Source organism: Marmota marmota, unplaced genomic scaffold (assembly GCF_001458135.2).
Source record: "Marmota marmota marmota unplaced genomic scaffold, marMar, whole genome shotgun sequence".
NCBI lineage: Eukaryota > Metazoa > Chordata > Mammalia > Rodentia > Sciuridae > Marmota > Marmota marmota.
The window spans coordinates 3,185,994-3,206,719 of NW_026000164.1; the positions used below are offsets into that span (position 1 = coordinate 3,185,994).

General features: G+C 41.7%; 1 protein-coding gene across 6 annotated transcripts; it reads left to right on the forward strand.

Annotated features, from left to right (window-relative positions):
* The first annotated feature begins 4,256 nt into the window (after nt 1-4,256).
* Nucleotides 4,257-16,066, forward strand: LOC107148950 (GTPase IMAP family member 7-like). 6 transcript variants are annotated; one of them, XM_015493697.2, is made up of 2 exons: nt 4,257-4,476; nt 15,000-16,066. In XM_015493697.2, exon 2 carries the CDS (start codon nt 15,040-15,042, stop codon nt 15,916-15,918), a length of 879 nt encoding a protein of 292 aa, XP_015349183.1. In that variant the 5' UTR covers nt 4,257-4,476; nt 15,000-15,039; the 3' UTR covers nt 15,919-16,066. The 6 variants fall into 6 exon arrangements, with proteins under 6 accessions (XP_015349183.1, XP_048642680.1, XP_048642679.1 ...); XM_048786723.1 differs by having other exon boundaries at nt 4,372-4,515; XM_048786722.1 differs by having other exon boundaries at nt 4,388-4,521.
* Nucleotides 16,067-20,726: the final 4,660 nt, after the last annotated feature.

The following is a 20,726-nucleotide window of genomic DNA, read 5'->3' on the forward strand; positions in this document are numbered from 1 at the left end:
CAAGGTCCCTAAGGCACAGCCTCTGGCAGGGTCTAAAATGACCTCCTGAGAAAGCCAGAGTTGCCTCTCTCATCATTGAGATTTCAAGGTGCATCTGGCCAGATGTGTGGGTGCTATGGCCCAACAAAGAATATTAAGTAACTACCAAGCACAAAGAATTAACTTCTATTTGGAGATTTTCTAAAATTTCCAAAATCTAGAATTAGGCTTTTAAAAACTCTATTATTTGTTCTTCTATCACAATATAGGAAAGAAACTAATTTCCCCCAGTAAATTTGGCATGCAGTTTTGATAAATCTGCATGAATTTCCCTTTTCTTGAGGTCTGCCATGGAGTGGACTTTATGCCTGTTAGACTGGGACCCTGGAAGCCAAGTGCCTCATTGATTTTCTTGTGACGGGGGCTTGGAGACATTAGCTCCACCAGTAACATCACCATTGTTCCTTAGGAGTGATTTTTTTTTTTTTTTTGGTACCAGGGATTGAACCCAAAGGCACTTAGCCCCTGAGCTATATCCCCATAACTTTTATATTTTATTTTGAGAGAGGGTCTCACTGAGTTGCTTAGGGCTTTGCTATGTTGCTGAGACAGATTTTGAACGTGCAATTATCCTGCCTCAGCATCCTGAACCACTCAGATTATAGGCATAGTGTCCATCAAATATCACACTCTAGATACAGTGTTGATGCAAAATTGCTTTGTGTGGTTATATCTTCACTTAAAACAGTATAGATTTTTTTTGGTACTGGGGGTTGAACCCAGAGATGTTTTACCACTGAGCTACATCCACAGGTCTTTTTATCTTGAGACAGGGTCTCACAAAGTCCCTGAAGCTGGCCTTGAATTTGTGATGTTTCTGCCTCAGCCTCTTGAGTAACTGGGATTACAGGTGTGCACCATTGTGCCCATCTGATACTGAACATATGATTATATAACCTTGAAAAATAAGAAGACTCAGCACAAGTATTTGTTTTTGAATTTTGAGAGCTAGTGGAAAACACACAATAATAAGTAGTTTCTTTTTTATTGATTTTTTTCAAAAATAAATGATAGCAGAATGCATTACAACTTTTTACACATATACAGCACAATTTTTCATATCTCTGGTTGTATACAAAGTATGTTTCTAAGTACATAGTCTACTTAATTGTGAGATATAGATTGCTAGAAATTGTTGAGAGCCACAGCCGAAGGGGCCCCAGCAAACTTCCAGCTGCCGGCTGATGATGGGCTCACAGCGGCCCCAGCAACATCTTGCTGATTGGCTCCTCTGTGGTGATGCTCATTGGGCTGTTTCCCTGCCCTTTCAGACCATGGAGCTACTCATTGGGGGACTTTTTTGGCTCCGCCCACGTGACCCAGCCAATCGGCCTCAAGAGCAGGAGGATTGTGGGAGGTGGAGAGAAGCTGGTGGGGGAGAGAGAGGGTGTGGAAAGCCGGTGGTGGCAGTTGAGGCTCTGAGGGTTTTTCCTGAGAGGCTGTTTTGTTTGGCGTGTGTGGTTCTAAAAATAAAGTTAGTTTCTTTTGACAAGTGGCTCCTGATTGTGCCCAGCCAGACTGCTGCAAGAAATAATACCAATAGTATTCCAAACAACTAACCACAAGAATATTTCTTAAATGTTTCATTCAATACTTTGTAATTAATGCTTATTCTACCAGATCTTGGGTCAGTAATCTGATTTCAAGAACATCTGCTTTCAACTGGAAAGAATCCTGGAAATCCAGGCTGAGTTCACTGGCACAGCGTGAAAGTTGGTAAGTGTTGTGGTCTTGGAAACCTGTCCCTAGCAGTTCCACATGGCCAACTGCAGGCTGGAGATGCCAAGGAATCAGCAGCAGCTCAGTCCAAGAAGCTGGAGCCTCAGAGAAAGAGGGACCAATGATGGCCTGCAGACCCCCTGGAGAATCCATAGTTCAGGATATCTGTGAAGGAGCAATAGCTGAGGATAACTGTGAGGCTTCATCTGGATTGTGGACTTCATTGGATTAATGGATGCCCAAGACTGAGACACTTCTGGAACTGTAGATGCAGGGTGTTTTCAGAAATGATTGACATATGGGACAGCCAACTGAGGGAGGAGACCCTTCCTGAATGTGGGTGGCACCGTCCAGTAGGCTCGGGGCCTGGATGGGACAAAAGGTGGAGGAAGAAGAAAGCTGACACAGGCACAAGCTTGATTCTTCTTGAAAGGGTGCTTGGATTGCCGCTGCGGTCACATTAGGTTCCAGGCCCTTCACTCCAAAGCCCACTCCGATCAGCGATTCTCCAGGGGGTCTGCAGGCCTTCAGTCAGACTGGGGCTGCGTCATTGTCCCTCTTTCTCTGAGGCTCCAGCTTCTCGGACTGAGCTGTCACGGGTTTCTTGGCAGCTCAGCCTGCAGTTGGCCATGTGGAACTGCCTTCTGATCCTGTAAGCCAACCTAATAAACCACCCAAGACCAGTACAGGACCTAGTACAATTCTCTGCATGAAGCTCCAAGAGAGTACTTCTCTATTGACGACACAGTCCTGTCTGGAAGCTTATAGCGGAGTCTTCAGGCAAGCATTAACAGAAAGCAGAGACCTGTTTTGTAATGAGACTGAATGTCTGTGGCTGTCTTACTACAGCAACAAGAACCAGAGGGGAGGATAGTAAAGGTCTCTTTGGGGCATGGCATTTAACTCTGTTGAGAGTTGGGTCAGTGCTTCTTTGGGGGATCCAGCTTCAAGAGTGCCTTCACACTCAGCACCGTTTTCTTTCCTTACAGTCTGCCCCACCCCAGCTGCAGAAGACAGTTTTCCTGAGCACCTGGGAAGCCAAAGACTACTTCATCAAACTCTCTAGATTCCTTGTCATAGTCCCAGGGGTGCAGGCACCAGATCTTCCTATTCATGCGGACCCTATTTGGGTGAGAAGGGAGAGGGACAATCCAGGAAACCTGTGCAATACCCCAAAGCAAAGCAGGAAACCGGAAGGAAGCTGTGCTGAACATGGAATGAACTAAGGCCGCTGTGTTAGGTGGCAGGTTGGATGTCCCCGCTGATCCCCCACTGCTTTCATCACCCGTGATCTGCCAGTCCTGCGAAGACAGGCAGGGGCAGGGGCAGTGTGTGTCCCCACACTGACGCTTGACTGAAGGGAGGAGTGTTTCCTGGGAGAAGCTGGTGGCTTGTGCCTTTTTTCAGACTTATGGGGGAAGTGTTTTTAGACACACAGGGGAAGAGATGCTGGACCAGGAGCCAACAGTAACCGAGAATTTTCAGATTTGTTTTAATAAGATGCAGTGCTTTCCAGAGATGGAGGGCAAAGCTGTCTGCAGTGTGTGGTGACATGAAGTAAAGATTTTACAGGCTTTCCGCCTTTGCCTCTTTAGAAGGCTATTTGGTTCTATTTACATATTTGGGCACCCGTGATGTAAGTGTACAATATGTGAACTTCACAAGAGGAAGCTGTGACCCTGAGGCTGACCTCAATAACTACTTTACTTGTTTTTTTTTTTTTTACATTTTCTATTTTTTAATATATCCTAAGTAGTTTTTCCTGACAGTTGAATGCATTTGTGTAAGAGTCAGGATGCTATTCTTTTCATCTCCTGGTATTATTTTTGCAATGTCTTAATAAGTTAAACTTGAATTTGTCTTACATCATAGCACTGAAAGAAAAGTGACCACAACACTCAGAGTGACCAAGAGAGCTTTATTGCAGCAGTGCAACAGAGGAGAAAAGAGAGAAGGGCCCGGCAGGAGGGAGTTTTTATAGCTCACATCTAATGAGGTCTCTGGGTCTACAAGCTGCCTGTTGGCACAATGGGGGTTAAGTGTTCAGCCTTGAGCCGGGGCTTGGGTGTTTGGGCTTGAAGCAAATAGTCGATAAAGAACCAGACAGAGGGTTTGAGTGCCCAGGTCATCCTGCAGCTAACTTTGTTTGGCATGCCCTGCAGACAGCTTACTCAGCCTGTCCTGCACCTAACAAGCATCAGAAAAAGCTCTGAGTTTTTAATATATATATGTGTATATATGGATATGTGGGTCTACACACACACACACACACACACACACACACACAGATGCTCCTCAACTTACAGTACGGTTATGTCTGACAAACTCATCTCATGTTGAAAACACCATAAGTTGAAAATGCACACAGCCTCTGAGTGTCATAGCCTAGCCTAGCCTACCTGCTGAGGACACTTACATTTGTCTACAGTTGGGCAAAATCAATGTGACCTCAAACAAAAAATATAACTTTGAAAATTTTGGTGTTATAGCAGGCACACACACAAAATATTTCAACTTGGCAAAACAGAAGCTCCCACTCAATTTTAGAGAGTATTTCTGTTTCCTTAAAGGCAAGAGTGTTTTCACTGACTCCACCCAACTGGGTTTCCTGACTCAGAGGTTTGGGGGAGCAAACATTTCTGTCACAGGTGAAGCAGAGGCATCCACTCAAGCAACTTTCTTGGAGAAAACTTGAGAACTTACCAACATACTCTAACGGTGAGGCTGGCTGTGAAGAGGACCCGGAGCCAAGGAGCTGTGGGGGGCAGTCAGGGGCGTCTGCACGGGGTGGGCTCTGGTTTGCAGAGGGGCGAGGTACGGTTTCTCCCTACTGAGCGCCAGTAGCACCCTAGGAGTGTGCTTCCGGGTGGTAGTGGCTGGCAGCGGGTCGGGGGAGCGCAAGGAGATTTATTAGCGTGGTGTCCTTCATCCAGATATTCACAGGGCGAACTTTTGCTGGGCAGGGCAGGCTCCGGGCAGTGGGGTTTCGCTCCAGACAGCGCTGCTTGGTTTTCTCCCTAGGAGGTTCTGTGCGCTCAAGGTAGAATTTGGGGGCTGGAAATCCATTTAGACACTGTCTGTTGAAATCCTTCCTTTTACTGAAAAAGAACCAGGATCCCAGCAAGTTTGGTGACCCTCTGTGGGTTCCGCAGGTCACTCAGGTCAGAGGGAAGCTGGGATTCAGACTCTTTCCCAGGACTCAACAGATGGAAGCTGTGTCCTAGCAGTGTGACCTGCGGGTGGGGGAGGGCTGCTGTGGACGGAGAATTAGCTGTTCTGAAGAAATAGCAGGACCGAGGAGAGTCGCTTTGCTCTATTTATGCATTTTCTATGCATTTGGAATCTTTTAAAATTTACTTATATCTCTTGCTCAATTTTTATTTTTATTTCCTCTCTCCTTCCTTCCTTTCTTGTTTGCTTTTTTCTTTCTTTTATACTACGGAGTGAACCCACAGCCTCATACGATCTAGGCAAGTACCCTACCTCTGAGCCACTCTGCCCTAGCCTTTAAATTTTTTATTTTGTTTAATTTTGAGAAAGGATCTCATTAAGTTGCTGAGGCTGGCCTCTAACTTGTGATACTCCTGCCTCAGCCTCTCCAGTAGCTGGAATTACAGTTGTATGCCACCCTACACATTTCTTGTCCATTTTTAAAAATCAAGTTGTTGATGTTTTCTTTCTCTGCTTTTAGATATTCTTTGTGTATTAGTAAAATTAAATCTCTTTGATATAATTTAGGAGGATATTTTTGTAGTTTTACATTTGTATTTTAATTTGCTTTTTTTGGTCTTACATTATTATTTTTTTTTATTTTTATGTAATCAATTTATCAGTGTTTCCTTATACAGTTTTAAGTCTTACATTACAAACATTTTCATCATCCCCAGGTTGCAAAGAATCTGAGTTAACTTTCTTCTCCACATTTTTTCAATTGGTGCATTATAGTACTTACACATGATAATATGCTCTTATATATGAGAATATGTACACAATGTAACAATGTAATTCGGTCAATATCCTTTCCCAGCACTCCCCCACTCCCTCCCACCTACTCCTTGGTCCCTTTCCTCAACTGATTTCCTTTTGATTTTCTACCTCTGAGCCACTCTGTGCTAGCCTTTAACATTTTTTTTTTAATTTGAGAAACGAGCTCATTAAGTTGCTGGGTCTTTTGTTTTTTCATGAGGTCCCCTGCACCCCTCCCCTCCAACTCCTTCTTTCCTTTTTTTCCTCTCTAGCTTTCACATATGAGAGAAAACATACAGCCATTGACCTTCTGAGTTTGGCTTACTTAACATAATGCTCTCTAGTTCCATCCATTTTCCTGTAAATAACATAATTTCATTTTTCTTTATGGCTGAATAAAATTCCATCGTGCATATAGACCACAGTTTCCTTACCCATTCATGCATTGATGGACACCTAGGCTGGTTCCGTAATTCAGCTATTGTGAATCGTGCTGCCATAAACATGGATATCATGATATCACTGTGGTGAGATGAGTTTAATGCTTCAGGGTAAATACCCAGAAGTGGCCTAGCTGGGCCATGTGGTGGTTCCATACCTAGTGTTTTGAGGAGCCTCCATCCTAATTCCATAGTGTTTGTGATAATTTACAGTCTCCAGCAGTGTTAGAGTCTTCCTTTTTCTTCACATCCTTTTGAGCAATTATTATTGTTTGTATTCTGACGACTGCCATTCTGATTGGAGTGAAATGAAATCTCAGGGTGGTTTTGATTTGCATTTCCGTAATTGCTGTTGATGTTGAACACTTTCTTATGTATTTGTTGACCATTTGTGTTTCTTCTTTTGAGAAGTGTCTGTTTAGTTCATTTGCCCATTTATTAACTGAGTTACTTGACTTTTGGGGGTAAAGTTTTTTGAGCTCTGTATATATTCTAGCTATTAATCCTCTGTCAAAAGAGTAGCTAGCAAAGATTTTCTCCCATTCTGTAGCGTCTCTCTTCACATTCTTAACCGTTTTTTGTTTGTTTACTTGCTGTGCAGAAGGTTTTCATTTGATTCCTTTCCATTTACTAACTCTTAGCATCCTCTCCTGAGCTTCAGGGGTCCTATGAGAATCATTGCCTGTGCCTACGTTTTGGAGTGTTGATCTGTGTTTTCTTCTTGGAGTTGCACGGGTTCTGGTCTAATTCCTGGGCATTTGATGCATTTTGAGTTGATCTTTTTGCAGGGGGAGAGATAAGGCTCTAGTTTCATTCTTCTGCACACGGATCACGGGTTTTCCCAGCACCATTTGTTAAAAGGGCTGTCTTTTCTCCAGTGTATGCTTTTGGCACCTTTGTCAAGATCAGATGACCCTATCTGTGTTACATTCGTCTCTGTGTTATTATCAGTTCTGGGCCATTGATCCAGGTGTCTGTTTTTATGCCAGTGCCATGTAGTTTTTGTTATTGTAACACTGTAGTATGATTTGAAGGAAGGTATTGTGATGTCTCCAGATTGCTTTTTTGGCTTAGAATTAGCTTGGCTTGGGCTAGGGAGATAGCTTAGTTGGTAGAGTGCTTGCCTCTGGTGCCCAAGGCCCTGGGTTCAATCCCCAGCACCAAACAAACAAGAATTACTTTGGCTATTCTGGGTCTTTTATTTTTTTCAAATGAGGTTCAGGACTCTTTTTTCTAGTTCTGTAAAGAATGTCGTTGATACTTTGGTGAGGACTGCATTGAATTTGTAAACTGCTTTTGGTAATAAAAACATTAAAAACATTTAATGAAGACATTTAAAAACATTAATTTTGCCTATTAATGGACGTGGGAGGTCTTTCCATCTTCTTGGGTCTTCTTAAATTTCTTCAGTATTCTATAGTTTTCATTGTAGAGTTCTCTCACCTCCTTGATTAGATTTATTCCTAGTTTTATTTTTTCCCTAAGGCTACTGTGAATGGGATTGTTTTCCTTATTTCTTTCTCAGCAGATTCATAGTTGGCAAATAGGAGAGCTTATTGATATTTGTATTGTTGCTTTTGTAACCGGCTACATTGCTGATTTGTTTTTTAGCTCCAGTCATCTTCTGGGGAATTTTTTGGATCTTCCCATTAAAGGATCATATTATTTGCAAACAGTGATAATTTGACTTCTTCCTTTCCAATTTTTATTCCTTTTATTTCCTTCTTTTGCCTAATTGTTCTGACTTGATTTCTAGCACTATATTAAATAGGGGTGGTAAGAGGAGACATGCTTATCTTGCCCTGGATTTTAAAGGAAATACTTTCAGTTTTCTCCCACTTTGGGTTTTGTCTTATGATGTTGAGGTAGGTCACCTCTATCCCAGTTTCTTCAGTGTTTTTATCATGAATGGTTGATGGATTTGGTCAAAGGTTTTCTCTGCATTTGAGGTGACTGAGTTTTTTGTTCTTAATTCTATTTAGTTGATGAATTGCATTGACTGACTTGCATACGTTAAAACATTCTTGTGTCTCTGGGATACAACCAAGTTGGTCAGAATGCAAAACCTTCTTAAATGTTGTTGAATATTTTTTGCTAATATTTTATTGAGTATTTTTGCATTCAAGGTCATCAGAGTCTAAGTTTTGGTCTGTAGTATTCTTACCTTGATGTGTTCTTGTCTGGTTTGGGTATGAGTGTCAATGTGGCTTCGTACACTGAATTCAGGTGTGTTCCATTCCTTTCTATTCCACACAATAATTTGAGGAGTGTTGACATTAGTTCTTTAATGGTCTGGTAGACTTCAGCTGAGAATCTATCTGGTCCGGGGCTTTTCTTTGTTGGAAGACTTTTTTTATTACTGCTTCTCATTACTAGTTATTCCATTTTAAATCTTGGCAAATTGAATGTGCACTAAAATGTATCCATTTCTTCTAGATTTTCTGATTTCTTGGAGTTTTTTCAATTTAGTCCCTAATGACCCACTGGATGTCTGTGGTGATTTCTTTTTTTACGTCTTTCATTTTAATAGTTTGGGTCACCTCTCTTTTTCCTTCTGCTCTTTTAGCTAAGGTTTTTATCAATCTTGTTTATATTTTCAAAGAACCAATTCTTTGTTTCATTGATCCTTTGTAATTTTTTACTCAATTTCATAGATTTTGGCTATGATTTTAATTATTTCCTTTTTTTTTTTTTTACTGGTTGTGAAGTTGTTTCATTCTCTTTTTTGAGGACCTTGAGATGTATCATTAGGCTGTTTATTTGGGATGTTTCTGATTTTTCTTATGTAGGCGTTCATAGCTATAAATTTCCTTTTAGAACTTCAGAGGTAGAGCTCTTAGCATGTACGAGGCACTAGGTTCGATTGTCAGCACCACATAAAAATAAAATAAAAATAAAAATATTGTGTCCACCTATATCTAAAAAATAAACATTTTTTTTAAAAAGAACTGCCTTTAGAATGACCAAGAGGTTCTAGTATGTTGTGTCACTATTCTCATTTGAGTCTAAGAATTTTTGGATTTTCCCAGTTTGTTCTATTATCCATTCATCATTCAAAAGTGCATTATTCTAACTAGATGTTTTGGTGCACACCTGTAATCCCAGTGATTTGGGAGGTTGAGACAGGGGGACTGCAAATTTGAGACCAGCCTCAGCAAATTAGTGAGGCTCTAAGAAACTTAATGAGATACTGCCTCAAAATAAAAACTAAAAAGGGGTGGGGATGTTGCTCAGTGGTGCCATGCCCCCGGGTTCAATCAATCTCCAGTATGAAAAGCAAAACAAGCAAGCAAACAAAACCCCAAAGTGTATTGTTCATTCTTCATGTATTCATATAGTTTCCCATAGGGTTTTTGGTGTTAATTTCTAATTTTGTTGATCTGATAAGATACAAGGAATTATAACAATTATTTTGTATTTGTTAAGCGTTGCCTTGTGGTCTAAAATATGGTATATCTTGGAGAAGATTCCCAGAGGGATGAAGAGTGAGAAGAAAGTGTATTCTGCTGTTGTTGGATGAACTCTTCTGTCTCCCTGCTTCACTCTCATTCTGCCAGGTACTCCCTGGGTCCCACGGGGGGCACTGCTGGGGCACTGTGGGGCACTGTGGGGCTGTTTGCTCTGATCTCCAGGGTTCCCACAGCAGCAGCTGCAGCATGGCCACCTCAGGACGGCCCAGCCTCGGCTCTCCACAGCAGCTGAGCAACTCGGCAGTGTTCAGACACCAGCTTGAGGTGCAGCCTCTGGTTCAGCTAAGTGCCTGCTGCTTTTCTGATCTCGGGTTCCCATGCCGACTCTGATCCCTGTGTTTCTCTCTCTGTTCTCCCTCCCCTCCCTGGTGACCCAGTGCCACCACAGCTGCCCTGCCACTGCCACAACCAGCCTGGCTCCAGTGAACCTTCTTCTTTGTTCAACACACCTGAATTTCTGAGTCTCTAAGGCATTCTGACTGTCCAGTATTAAATTTTAGTGAAATCCCTCCTTCACCCACTTCACTGAGAAGCTGCACTCTGCTGCTTGAATACCCAGTCACTGAGCAACTAGGAATGCGGCTTTCTCTACTCTGCCATCTTGAATCTCTCAAAAGGCACTTTGAGAAAACCCAAGTTAACGTTTTTACATTTAAATTTCCAACCTATTTGGAAGTCCCGTGGTGTGAGAAAATGAATGCAATTTAATCATTTTCTGCAAGATTATATAGTTACCCCAGCGTTGCTTATAAAATTGTTTATCTTGAAAAGAGATGCTGCCTTATGGAATATAGATGTAGCTGAGTATGGTCAGATCAATATAAAAGAAAACCAGTCGGACAATTCTCTCCTCTGTGACTCTTCTTGCCCGAGCGTCCTCCTGCTGCAGTCACGGAGACTGGAATCATTTTCTGGCAGATAGACATACTTTTCTTTTCTGATGTTCAGGATAACTCACTTTTCTTCATCCAAATGAACTTTATAATGAATTTTTTAACCTCCAGAAGAAAAAAATGATAATAAAATTTTTGAAATTTGTATGTATGTTAAACCATATTAAAAGAAGTGTCTATTAATTGCAAATTTACTATTAGATAAAATGCTTTAAACATGAATCAATGTGAAATTTGGTCAAATATCTTTTCTGCATCTAGGTGATTTTCTTCTGAATCTATTTATGGGATGTATTATAACAGTCAATTGTCTTGTAAGTAACCATTCTAGTATTTTTGCATTGAATCACAATCATGGTATATTATTTTTTGGCATCTGATAACTCATTTAGGATTTTTACATCAGTATTAAATGAGATACAACTGTAGCCTTCTTTATTGGTAAAATCTTTACCAGCTCTTAGAATCAATAGTATACTTGCCTCATGGAAGGAATTAAATTTTTTCTTTCTTTGTATTTTTGATTAACATGAAATAATGGTATACATTTTGGGGTTCAGCATGATATTGTAACACATGTATACAATGTGTACTTATCAAATCCTTATCATTTCTTTTTGCTCTACCACTGAGCTACATCACCAACTCCTTTTTGTTTTATTTTATTATTTATTTTTCATGGTAGTGGAGATAGAACCCAGGGCCTTCCTCATGTTAGGTAAGCTTTCTACCACCGAGCTTCATCCCCAGCCACCTCCTACCAGTTTTTAGTGTTTTGTTTTTAAATTCAGGGGCTCCCTAAGTTGTCCAGACTGGGCTTGAACCCGTAATCCTGCCTCAGCCTGCCTGGGAGCTTGGATCACAGGCTTGAGCACCATTGTGCCTGGCTTCCTTGTCATTTCTTGGAGCCTTGGAACTCCTCTCTTCTATTTCCTCTTAAAATATATAATAGGTTTTGGGAGCAACAGTCATCCCACTGTGCTGCAGAATACTAGAACTCATTCCTGCTGTCCATCTCGGGTGGCCCTACTCTGTATCCTCTCTTTATGCTCTGTGCCCCCAACCTTCCCAGCCTCTAGGGATCACTAGTCCACATTCAGGCTGACTTTTAATTTCTCACATATGAGAGAGGACATGCAGCATTTATCTTTCTGGGTCTGAATTATTTCACTTAACAATGTCCTCCAGGTCTATCCATTTTCATGCAAATGTCAGGTTTCCCCCTTTTATGGCTGAATAATATTTCATTGTACATCTATACCACATTCTCTTCATTTATTTATCCATTCATAGGGACCTCCGTGTTTTCCTTATTGTCTTTCTCCCTTTTTTTTCTTTCTTTCTCCCTCCCTTCCTCCCTCTCCCTCCCCCACCCCTCTTAGTTCATTCGATCCTTCCTTCCTTCCTTCCTTCCTTCCTTCCTCTCCTCATACTAGTGGTTGAACCCAGCATTGCTTAAACACTGAGTCACATTCCCAGCCCTTTTTTATTTTTTTATTTTTAGACATGGTCTTGCTAAGCTGCTTAGGGCCTCACTAAATTGCTGAGGCTGACTTTGAACTTGTGATCCTCTTGCCTCAGTCTCCCGAGCTGCTGGGATTACAGGTGTGCACCACCACACCTGGCTAGGTTAGGTTTTTAATCCTGGATATTGTGACCTGTGATGCAAGAAACATGGTAGTGCTGGTATTTCTTTTGTATATTGATTTTATGTTATTTAGATACATACCCAGAAGTACAACATCTGGATCATATGGTGGACTATTCTAGTTTTATGAGGACCCTCCTACTCTTCTCCATAATGGCTGTATTAATTTACATTTCCACCAACAGCGTGTGAGAGTTCCCTTTTCTCCACATCCTTACCAACACTTGTTCTTTTTGTCTAATTGATAGTAGTCACTCTAACTGGAGGGAAATGATTTTGCATTGTGGTTTTTGTTTGCATTTCCCTGGTGAATAAGGATATTGAGCATTTTTTCATATATTTGTTCGTCATTTGTATTTCTTTTTTTTATATAAGTCTAGTCAGATCATTTGCTCATTTAAAATCAGATTGTTCCTTTGTTATTTTAGTTCCTTACATATTGTTTTTTATTTATTGATGTGCTGTATTACATTTATTGATTTCTGTATGTTGAGTAATTCTTGAATCCTGGGATAAATTCCACTTGATCATGGTGAATCACCTCTGTTGCCTCTTTATCGTTGTCTTCTTTATTTTGCCTGATATAAAATTAGCTTCTACTATTCATTTTTGGTTCTTGTTTGCATGGGAATATATTTTTCTATCTATCCCGTTTAGTCTGTGTGTCTTTACTGGTGAAAAGAGTTTCTTACAGGCAGCATATATCTGGATGGTGATTTTGTACCCCTTTATGAAGCTAGTGTCTTTTACTTGAGGAGTTTACTCTGTTTACACTCAAGGTCATTACTGACAGGAAAGGGCTTAATGGTTTTGAATACACTTTGTTCTGTTCTTGCCCCTTACTCAACTTGGTGGCTTGGTGGTCTATTTTATTGATAACTTCTGGTTCTTTTCTCTTCCCCTCTGACATCTGCTCTTTCAGTGGTTTTAATACTTCTGTAGGAACTAACTAATGCTGTTAGTTCCTTTTCTTTTGCTTCTAGACACAGGATTCCCTTCAGCTTCTTTTATAAAACTGGTCTCGTGGTGATGAATTCCTTCAGTTTTGCTTGTCTTGAAAAGTCTTTGTTTCTCCTTCATTTCCCAAACCTAGATTTTCTGGGTATAGTGCTTTTGGTTGACAGTGATTTTCTTTCAGAAGTTGGAATATGTCATTTTATTTCCCTCTGGGCCTGTAAGGTGAACTTGCTGTTTCCTCTTGCAGCTTTTAGAATTCTTTCTTTGTCTTGTACTTTTGACAGGTTGACTATGACTATGTGCCATATTGAGAATCTTTTCTGGTCATATCTATTTGGAGTCCTGTGGGTCTTTGGTACATGGATGTCCATATCTTTCACAAGATGAGGGAAAGTTACAACTATTATTTCATTGAATAGATTTTCTATGCCTTTCTCCTTTTCTTCCCATTTAGGTACTCTCAACATGTGACTATTTGCTTAATGGTGTCCCAAGGTTTGGAGGATGTATTCATTATTTATGATTTTTCTTTCTTTTTTGTCTGGTTGGGCTATTTCAAAATACCTGATTTCAAGTTTAGACATTTTTTATTTATGATTTCTTTTGAGACATGTCTCATTAAATTGCCAGAGCTGGTCTTGAACTTGTGATCCTCCTGCCTCAGACTCCTGAGTAGTTGGGATTACATAAATTCTCCTGATTGATGTAGTGTGTTGCTGAGGCTTTCAGCTGTATTTTGCAACTTGCTGAGCTCTTCATTTCCAATATTTCTGCTTGGTTCTTTTTCAAGATTCCCATCTCTTTGCTAAATTCCTTAAATTTACTGAACTGACTGTATGTATTCTCCTGTATCTCACTGAATTTCATTATAACCATTCTTTTCATATTCTTTTTTTTTTTTTTTTGGTACCAGGGATTGAACTCAGGAGTTCTGGACCATTGAGCCACATCCCTAGCCCTATTTTGTATTTTATTTAGAGACTGGATCTCACTGAGTTGCTTAGCACCTCGCCATTGCGAGGCTGGCTTTGAACTCGCAATTCTCTGGTCTCAGTCTCCCGAGCAGCTGGGATTACTGATGTGCGCAAGCGAACCCAGCTCTTTCAAATTCTTTATCAGGCATTTCATCAATATCATTCTTTGGGGTCTCTGGCTGAAGAGTCATTGTATTCCTGGGAAGGAATCATGTTACTTTGCTTTTCTCCATTTCTTCTGTCTGTAGGATCATATTTGCATATCTGGTATATCAGTTGTTTCTATTATTTTTAAAGGATGGCTTTCGTAGTAACAAGCATCGACCTGAAGATGTATTTTAGCTGTCAGTGTGATAACTACTTTGGCTTTGGTTCTAGTTGGACAGCACAGCATAGCTTCCCCATAGCTTCTTTGTCTGTAACTGGTGGCAGTGGCAGTAGAAATTGGAGCGCAGGAGCTTGGCCTCAGTCTTGGCTTTGGCACTGAGGCAAGTGGCAGGATAGGGATGCAGGTGCACATACCTGTATGCAGGACAGCATCAGGGCAGGGGCACATGAGCAGTCCTCCCTATGTTGGCATGTGGGCTGGTGGGGGGGCACCCTTCTTTTTATATAATCAGGAGCAGTTTAAGTAGCATTGAGATGATCAGATTTGTCCGTTTCACAGGCCTCCCCATGAAATCATCCGGACCAGGTACTCTCTTGTGGGGGACTCTTTATTTTTCTTTTATTTCTTCCACAGTAAATGGACCATTTCATCTTTTTATCTACTGGGATAAATAAGGATGATAGAATATTTCCAAATTTCAGTGGGGGAAGAAGAGAAGAAAAGGGGATGGGGAATCATCCCCATAGAGCTAAACTGGCGTTTTTCTTTCCTTTCACTCTTTCAGGTCTGTGTGTGCCCAAGCTCCAGGGCCTCTCTCCAGGAAGATGGCTGACCACCAAAATGACACTCTGAGAATTGTTCTGGTCGGGAGAACTGGAAGTGGGAAAAGTGCCTCAGCAAACACCATCCTTGGGGAAGATAAGTTTAAATCTCAGATTTCTGCCCAAGCTGTTACCAAGACCTGTCAAAAAGAAACCCGAGCATGGAAGGGAGGACAGCTTCTTGTTGTTGATACCCCAGGGCTCTTTGACACCAAGCAGAGTCTGAAGACCACGTGTGAAGAGATCAGTCAGTGTGTCCTTTACTCCTGCCCAGGACCTCACGCCATCATCATGGTCATGCAGCTGGGCCGCTACACAAAGGAAGAGCAGAACACTGTTGCATTGATCAAGACAGTCTTTGGGCCGGAAGTCACAAAGAACATGATAGTCTTGTTCACTCGCAAGGAAGAGTTGGAGGGCTGTAGCCTTGATAGCTTCCTGGAAAGTGCGGATGTGAACCTAAGAAGCATCATCAAGGAGTGCGGGAACCGCTATTTTGCCATTAGCAACAAAGCAGACAAGGTCGAGAAGGAAATTCAAGTGCAGATGCTGGTGGAGCTGATAGATAAGATGGTGGAGAACAATGGAAGGGCTTACTTTTCTCACCGCATATATGAGAACATAGAGGAAAAGCTGCAAAAGCGTGGAGAGATTCTGAAGAAAATTTATGCTGAAGAACGAGATAATGAAATCCGACTAATAGAACAGGAATATGCTACTAAGCTAGAGGAAGAAAAGGAGGAACAAATAAAATTAACAATGATGAGATATGAAGAAAAAATTAGAAATATAAGGGCAGAAGCTGAGAAGAATATATTCAAAGATGTGTTAAGTGTGATTTCGAAGACAATTTCAAGAGTCTGGCATACGTTTTGGAAGTAATGTAATTTTCATTCTTTCCTTTTAATTTAGTACCATTTGTTACTGTAGTGAATTACTGTATGTTTCCAAAGATGACTACGACAATATTTCCCATCTCCTGATTTATGGAGATATAGTTGACAAATAAAAATTGCATATAGTTACTGTGTACAGTGTGATGTTTTGACATATGTATACCTTGTGAAATTATTTATTCAAGGTAGTTAATACACCTGTCACCTCATGTAGGTCTTCTTTTTAGTGCAGTGAAAACAATTTAAAGTCTATTTTCTTAGCAAATTAAAAAAAAAAAAACAAAAAACAAAACAAAAAAAAACAAGATGGCATCATAACTATAGAAACTGTGTTGTACTTTAGATCTCCTGAACTGATTCCTCCTGCATAATTGAACATGTGTGCTCTTTGATGAACATCTCCCCATTTCCACAAATCTCTAGTCCCTGGAAACTAACATTGTACTCTTGGCCTCTATGATTTTGACTTTTCAGATTCCATGTATATGTGAGACCATGCAGTGTTTGTGTTTAACTCAATTCACTTGGCATAATGTCCTCTAGTTTATCCATATTGTTGCAAATGACAGGATATCTGCAACAGTTGATATGAATTGTCAACTTGATTGGATTAAGAGATGTGGAAGATTAAGAGGCTTCTGTGTGTGTCAAATGAGGATGTGTCTAAGAGTGATTGGCATGTGGCATAGCAAACTAAAGAGGAGACCCTCCTTCAGATGGGCAGCTGCCGCAGTCCGGCTGCAGCAAAATAACCGGGGGGTGACGAATAACTTGTGTATGTTGATACAGCAGGAGTAGGAGCCGTTTATTGCAGGACAGGAGCAGTATTTATACATTCCACAGAGCTTATCTAATTAGCATAAACTAGATACATCAGTCAGCCAATAAGGAATCTCTACACTTAATGGCTCTCTTTTGTTACTTCTCAAACCACTCCCTCTGGCATTTTGCCAGGCACCATCCAGACTTGTTTACGAACTCTAACATTCCCCTGGCTAAATGCCAGGTGTTATTTTGACTTGTTTACAGACTCTAACAAGCAGCATCATCCAATAGGCTGGAAACTTGGATGGAATAAAGGTTGGAAGAATATGGAAGCAGCAGCAGATGCAAGCTCTGTTCTTCTTATGTTCTTCTAGGTTCTTGATTGCTGCTGCGATCATCTGAGGATATCAGACTCTTGCTCCTTCACTCTTCCAAAGTGGACTCTGCCACTGATTCTCCAGAAGCCTTCGGTCTTGGACTGGGGTAGCACTGTTGAAACCTTTGTTGTGAGGCTTTAGATTGCGCAGCTACTGGTTCCTCTAGCTCTCCAGCCTGCAGATGGCCATTGTGAACTATCCAGCTTCTAGTTGTGTAAGCCAATCTAATAAATCCGCTTTTTATGATCATACCTCCTGTTGGTTCTCTTCCTTTAGGAACACTGAGTTAAAAAATATCCTTTTAAAATCCTAGATAATATTGTATGGTACAGCGTGCACAGACACATATGCATGCCACATCTCCCTTTCCATTCATCTGAGTGCATGCACTTGGGCGGTCTAAATGTCTTGTTTACAGTAAATAATGCTGCAATGAACTTGGGAGTGCAGATGTGTCTTCGATGCCTAGTACGTTTCTTCTGATTGTTGTCTCAGTCCATTTGGGCTGCTTTGACAACATACCATGAATGATGCAGCTTATAAACAACAGAGTTATTTCTCACAAACGTGGAGGGTGGGAAGTGTGAGATCAAGGCACTGGAACATTCAGATCAGGTGAGGTCCCGCTTCCTCCTAGACAGCCACCTCACTAGCCTCACTCGGAAGAAGGAACACAGAGTCCCTCGTAACTCTTTTTTTTTTAATATTTTTATTTTATTTTTTTTAGTTCTCGGCGGACACAACATCTTTAATTTATTTTATGTGGTGCTGAGGATCGAACCCAGCGCCCTGCGCATGCCAGGCGAGCGCACTACCGCTTAAGCCACATCCCCAGCTCCCTTGTAACTCTTTTTTAAGGGAACCAATCTCATTCATTAGTGCTCTGCCTCCAGGACCTGATCACCTCCCTGAGAATCAACCTCCTAATAATACCTCCTTGGGAGGGAGAATTTCAACATATGAATTTGGAGGGGATGTAAACATTCAACCATAGTGCAGGTCCTGGCATCCCAAATACATGTCCTCCTTTTATAAAACAACATCGATTCCATTCCAATAGCCTCACCCCAAAGTTTTAGCTTGTTTCAGCATCAATTTTAAAAACTAAACGCAAAGTATTAGGTAATTCTTATGTAAATCAGATCTGGGTGTGAGAAGTTACAATTAATTCTGAGGTAAACTGCTTTCCAGTTGTGAACTTGTGAAATCATATATGTTACGCACATCCAAAATATAATGGTGGGCAGGCATGGGATAGACATTCCCATTCTGGAAAAAAAGGAAAAGTGTAATCATTCTCAAGCAAGTACAAAATCTTAAATCCCAAGAATTATTTCCTCTGATTTGATACCTTGCCCCTCAAGCCCACTGACATGGAGGGTTGTTTGATCGTTTTTGTTTTTTTTTGCAGTACCGGGGATGGAACCCAGGGCCTCACGCAGGCCAGACAAGTGCTTACTACTGAGCCACCTTCCCCCCAGGGTCCTGTCTTTTGGACCCTTAATATCAGCAGCCCTGCCTCTGAAGATTTGCCAGCTGCCCAGCTTTGGAAAGCCTTACCCCTAATAGATTTTTGTCAGTACTTTCCGCTGGGGCAGCACACACCATGCAGTAGCCTAATGGAGCTGCACATGGGGCAGCCCAGGAGCACAGCTGTGGCTTATGAGGAGCACAGCCTTCAATATGAGGCATCTCTGGGCATTAATGTCTCCAGTTTTGTAGCATCTAGGTTTGGAAGGCACAGGCAGCCCTGATTTCTGAAATGTCTTTTGGGGTTACTCTTCCCTTTTCTCGTGCAGTAAGTCCTGGGCTCTGTTTAGATGGCTAACTAATCAGCCTGTCTTAATGAAGAGCACCTGGCCTCCACAGAGATGGGCAACTCAGAGTAACCTCTTTATCAAATGATTGCTCAGCTTTACCCTTGTTCTCCCCTGAACAGACCATCTTATTTATTTCAGTACAGGTAGACTGAGAATTTTCTGAATTTAACCTTCATTCCCTTTTTATTAACTCCATCTTGAAAGTCATTTCTCTCTTCTCATATTTTACTGCAGGAAGTGAAGTCAAACCATAGCTCCGACACTTTGCTTAAAATTTTCCTTAGCCAAATACCCAATTTCATTGCTCACAAATTCTATCTTCCACAAAGCACTAGAACACAAACATGATTCAGTTGAGTTCTTTGCCACTTGTATAGTAAGGATGGCCTCTCTCCCACTGTCCAATAACACGTTCCTCTTTTCTGTTGAAGACTCTCCAATGTATTTTTTATGAGTACCTAAGTGTTCTTTCAAAAAATTGAAACTTACTCTAAACCTCTCCTCTTCCTTTCTGAACCCTCACAGGAATCGCCCTTGATGGTCCATTCATGGAAGTGTAGCTTGTACACTACACTTCCATGAATGGACCAAACTCTTTCAGTCTCTACTCACTGTCCAGTTCCAAAGCCACTTCCCCGTCTTGGTCTGTTCGGGTCGCTGTAGCAAGATGAAATGAGTGGGTCCTAAACACAGGACTTTACTTCTCTCAGGTCTGGAGGTAGGGAAGTCCAGGCATCAGCAGATCCACCGTCCGATGAGGGCCCACTTCCATACAGAGAATGGCCTTCCCAATCTAACTTCACCTACTAGAAGAGGTGAGAGATTTTGCCAGTACTTTCATAAGGGCAGTAATCCCCTTCATGAGGTCCCCACCCCCAAGACCTAATCACCTGCTGTGGTTTGGACAAGTGTCTTCCAAAAGTCCATGTGTTAAAGACTTGGTCCCCAAGAACACACTATTGGCAAGTGGTGAAACCATGAGAGCTGGGGACTAGGGAGGTCCTCGGGTACTCTGGATGGGGACTGTAGAACCCCAGTCTCCCAGTTTTTCTGTTTCCTGGGTCATGCTGTTAGCAGCTTGCTCTACCACGTCCTTCTTGCCATTGCCATCTAATGTCCTTTCCAGAGGCCCAAAGCAATAGACCCCAGAACCATAAGCTAAATAAATTTTTCTTCTGATAATTGAATTGCATCAGATTTTCATCATAGTGATAGAAGCTGACTTGTACATCTCCCCAAATCCTGACTACATAATACCCTCCCCTTAGCAGTGGGGATTTCTGCCGCAGTCTGGCTGGGCACAAATCACGAGCCACTCAAGCAGGAACAAACTTTATTTCCGAACTCCACCAGCACACTCCACACATGCTCCCCGGGAACTCCCGAACGCCACCCACACAGCTCCTTCAGGAAGACACCACACACCAACCGGAATTCCCCCCACTGGGCTGCGCACGCACCCACTCTCCGAATCCCGCGAGAACTCAACGGGAACTCCAAAGTAGTGGGCGCCCCAGGCAGCAAGAGCCGCCCTATACCAGAGAGTAAAGGTCTAATATACAATTGAATCAATTCAGCATCATCTTAATGGCTCGCCTCTCAACCATTACTTCTGGCAAAATGCCAGGGGCCATTCCGATTAGGCTGTGGCTCTCAACATCTCCCCCCTTCTGTTTAATTAAACACCAAGCATGTGGCTTAGGGACCATGCCTGTCTTAGGTTGTCCAATACTACATATGGTCCTTACCCGTCATCAAATGAGCTGACCTCAAGGCGTCAGCCTCCTGTCTAGGTTGGTACCATTGCAATTGGATCATACCTGTCACTGACT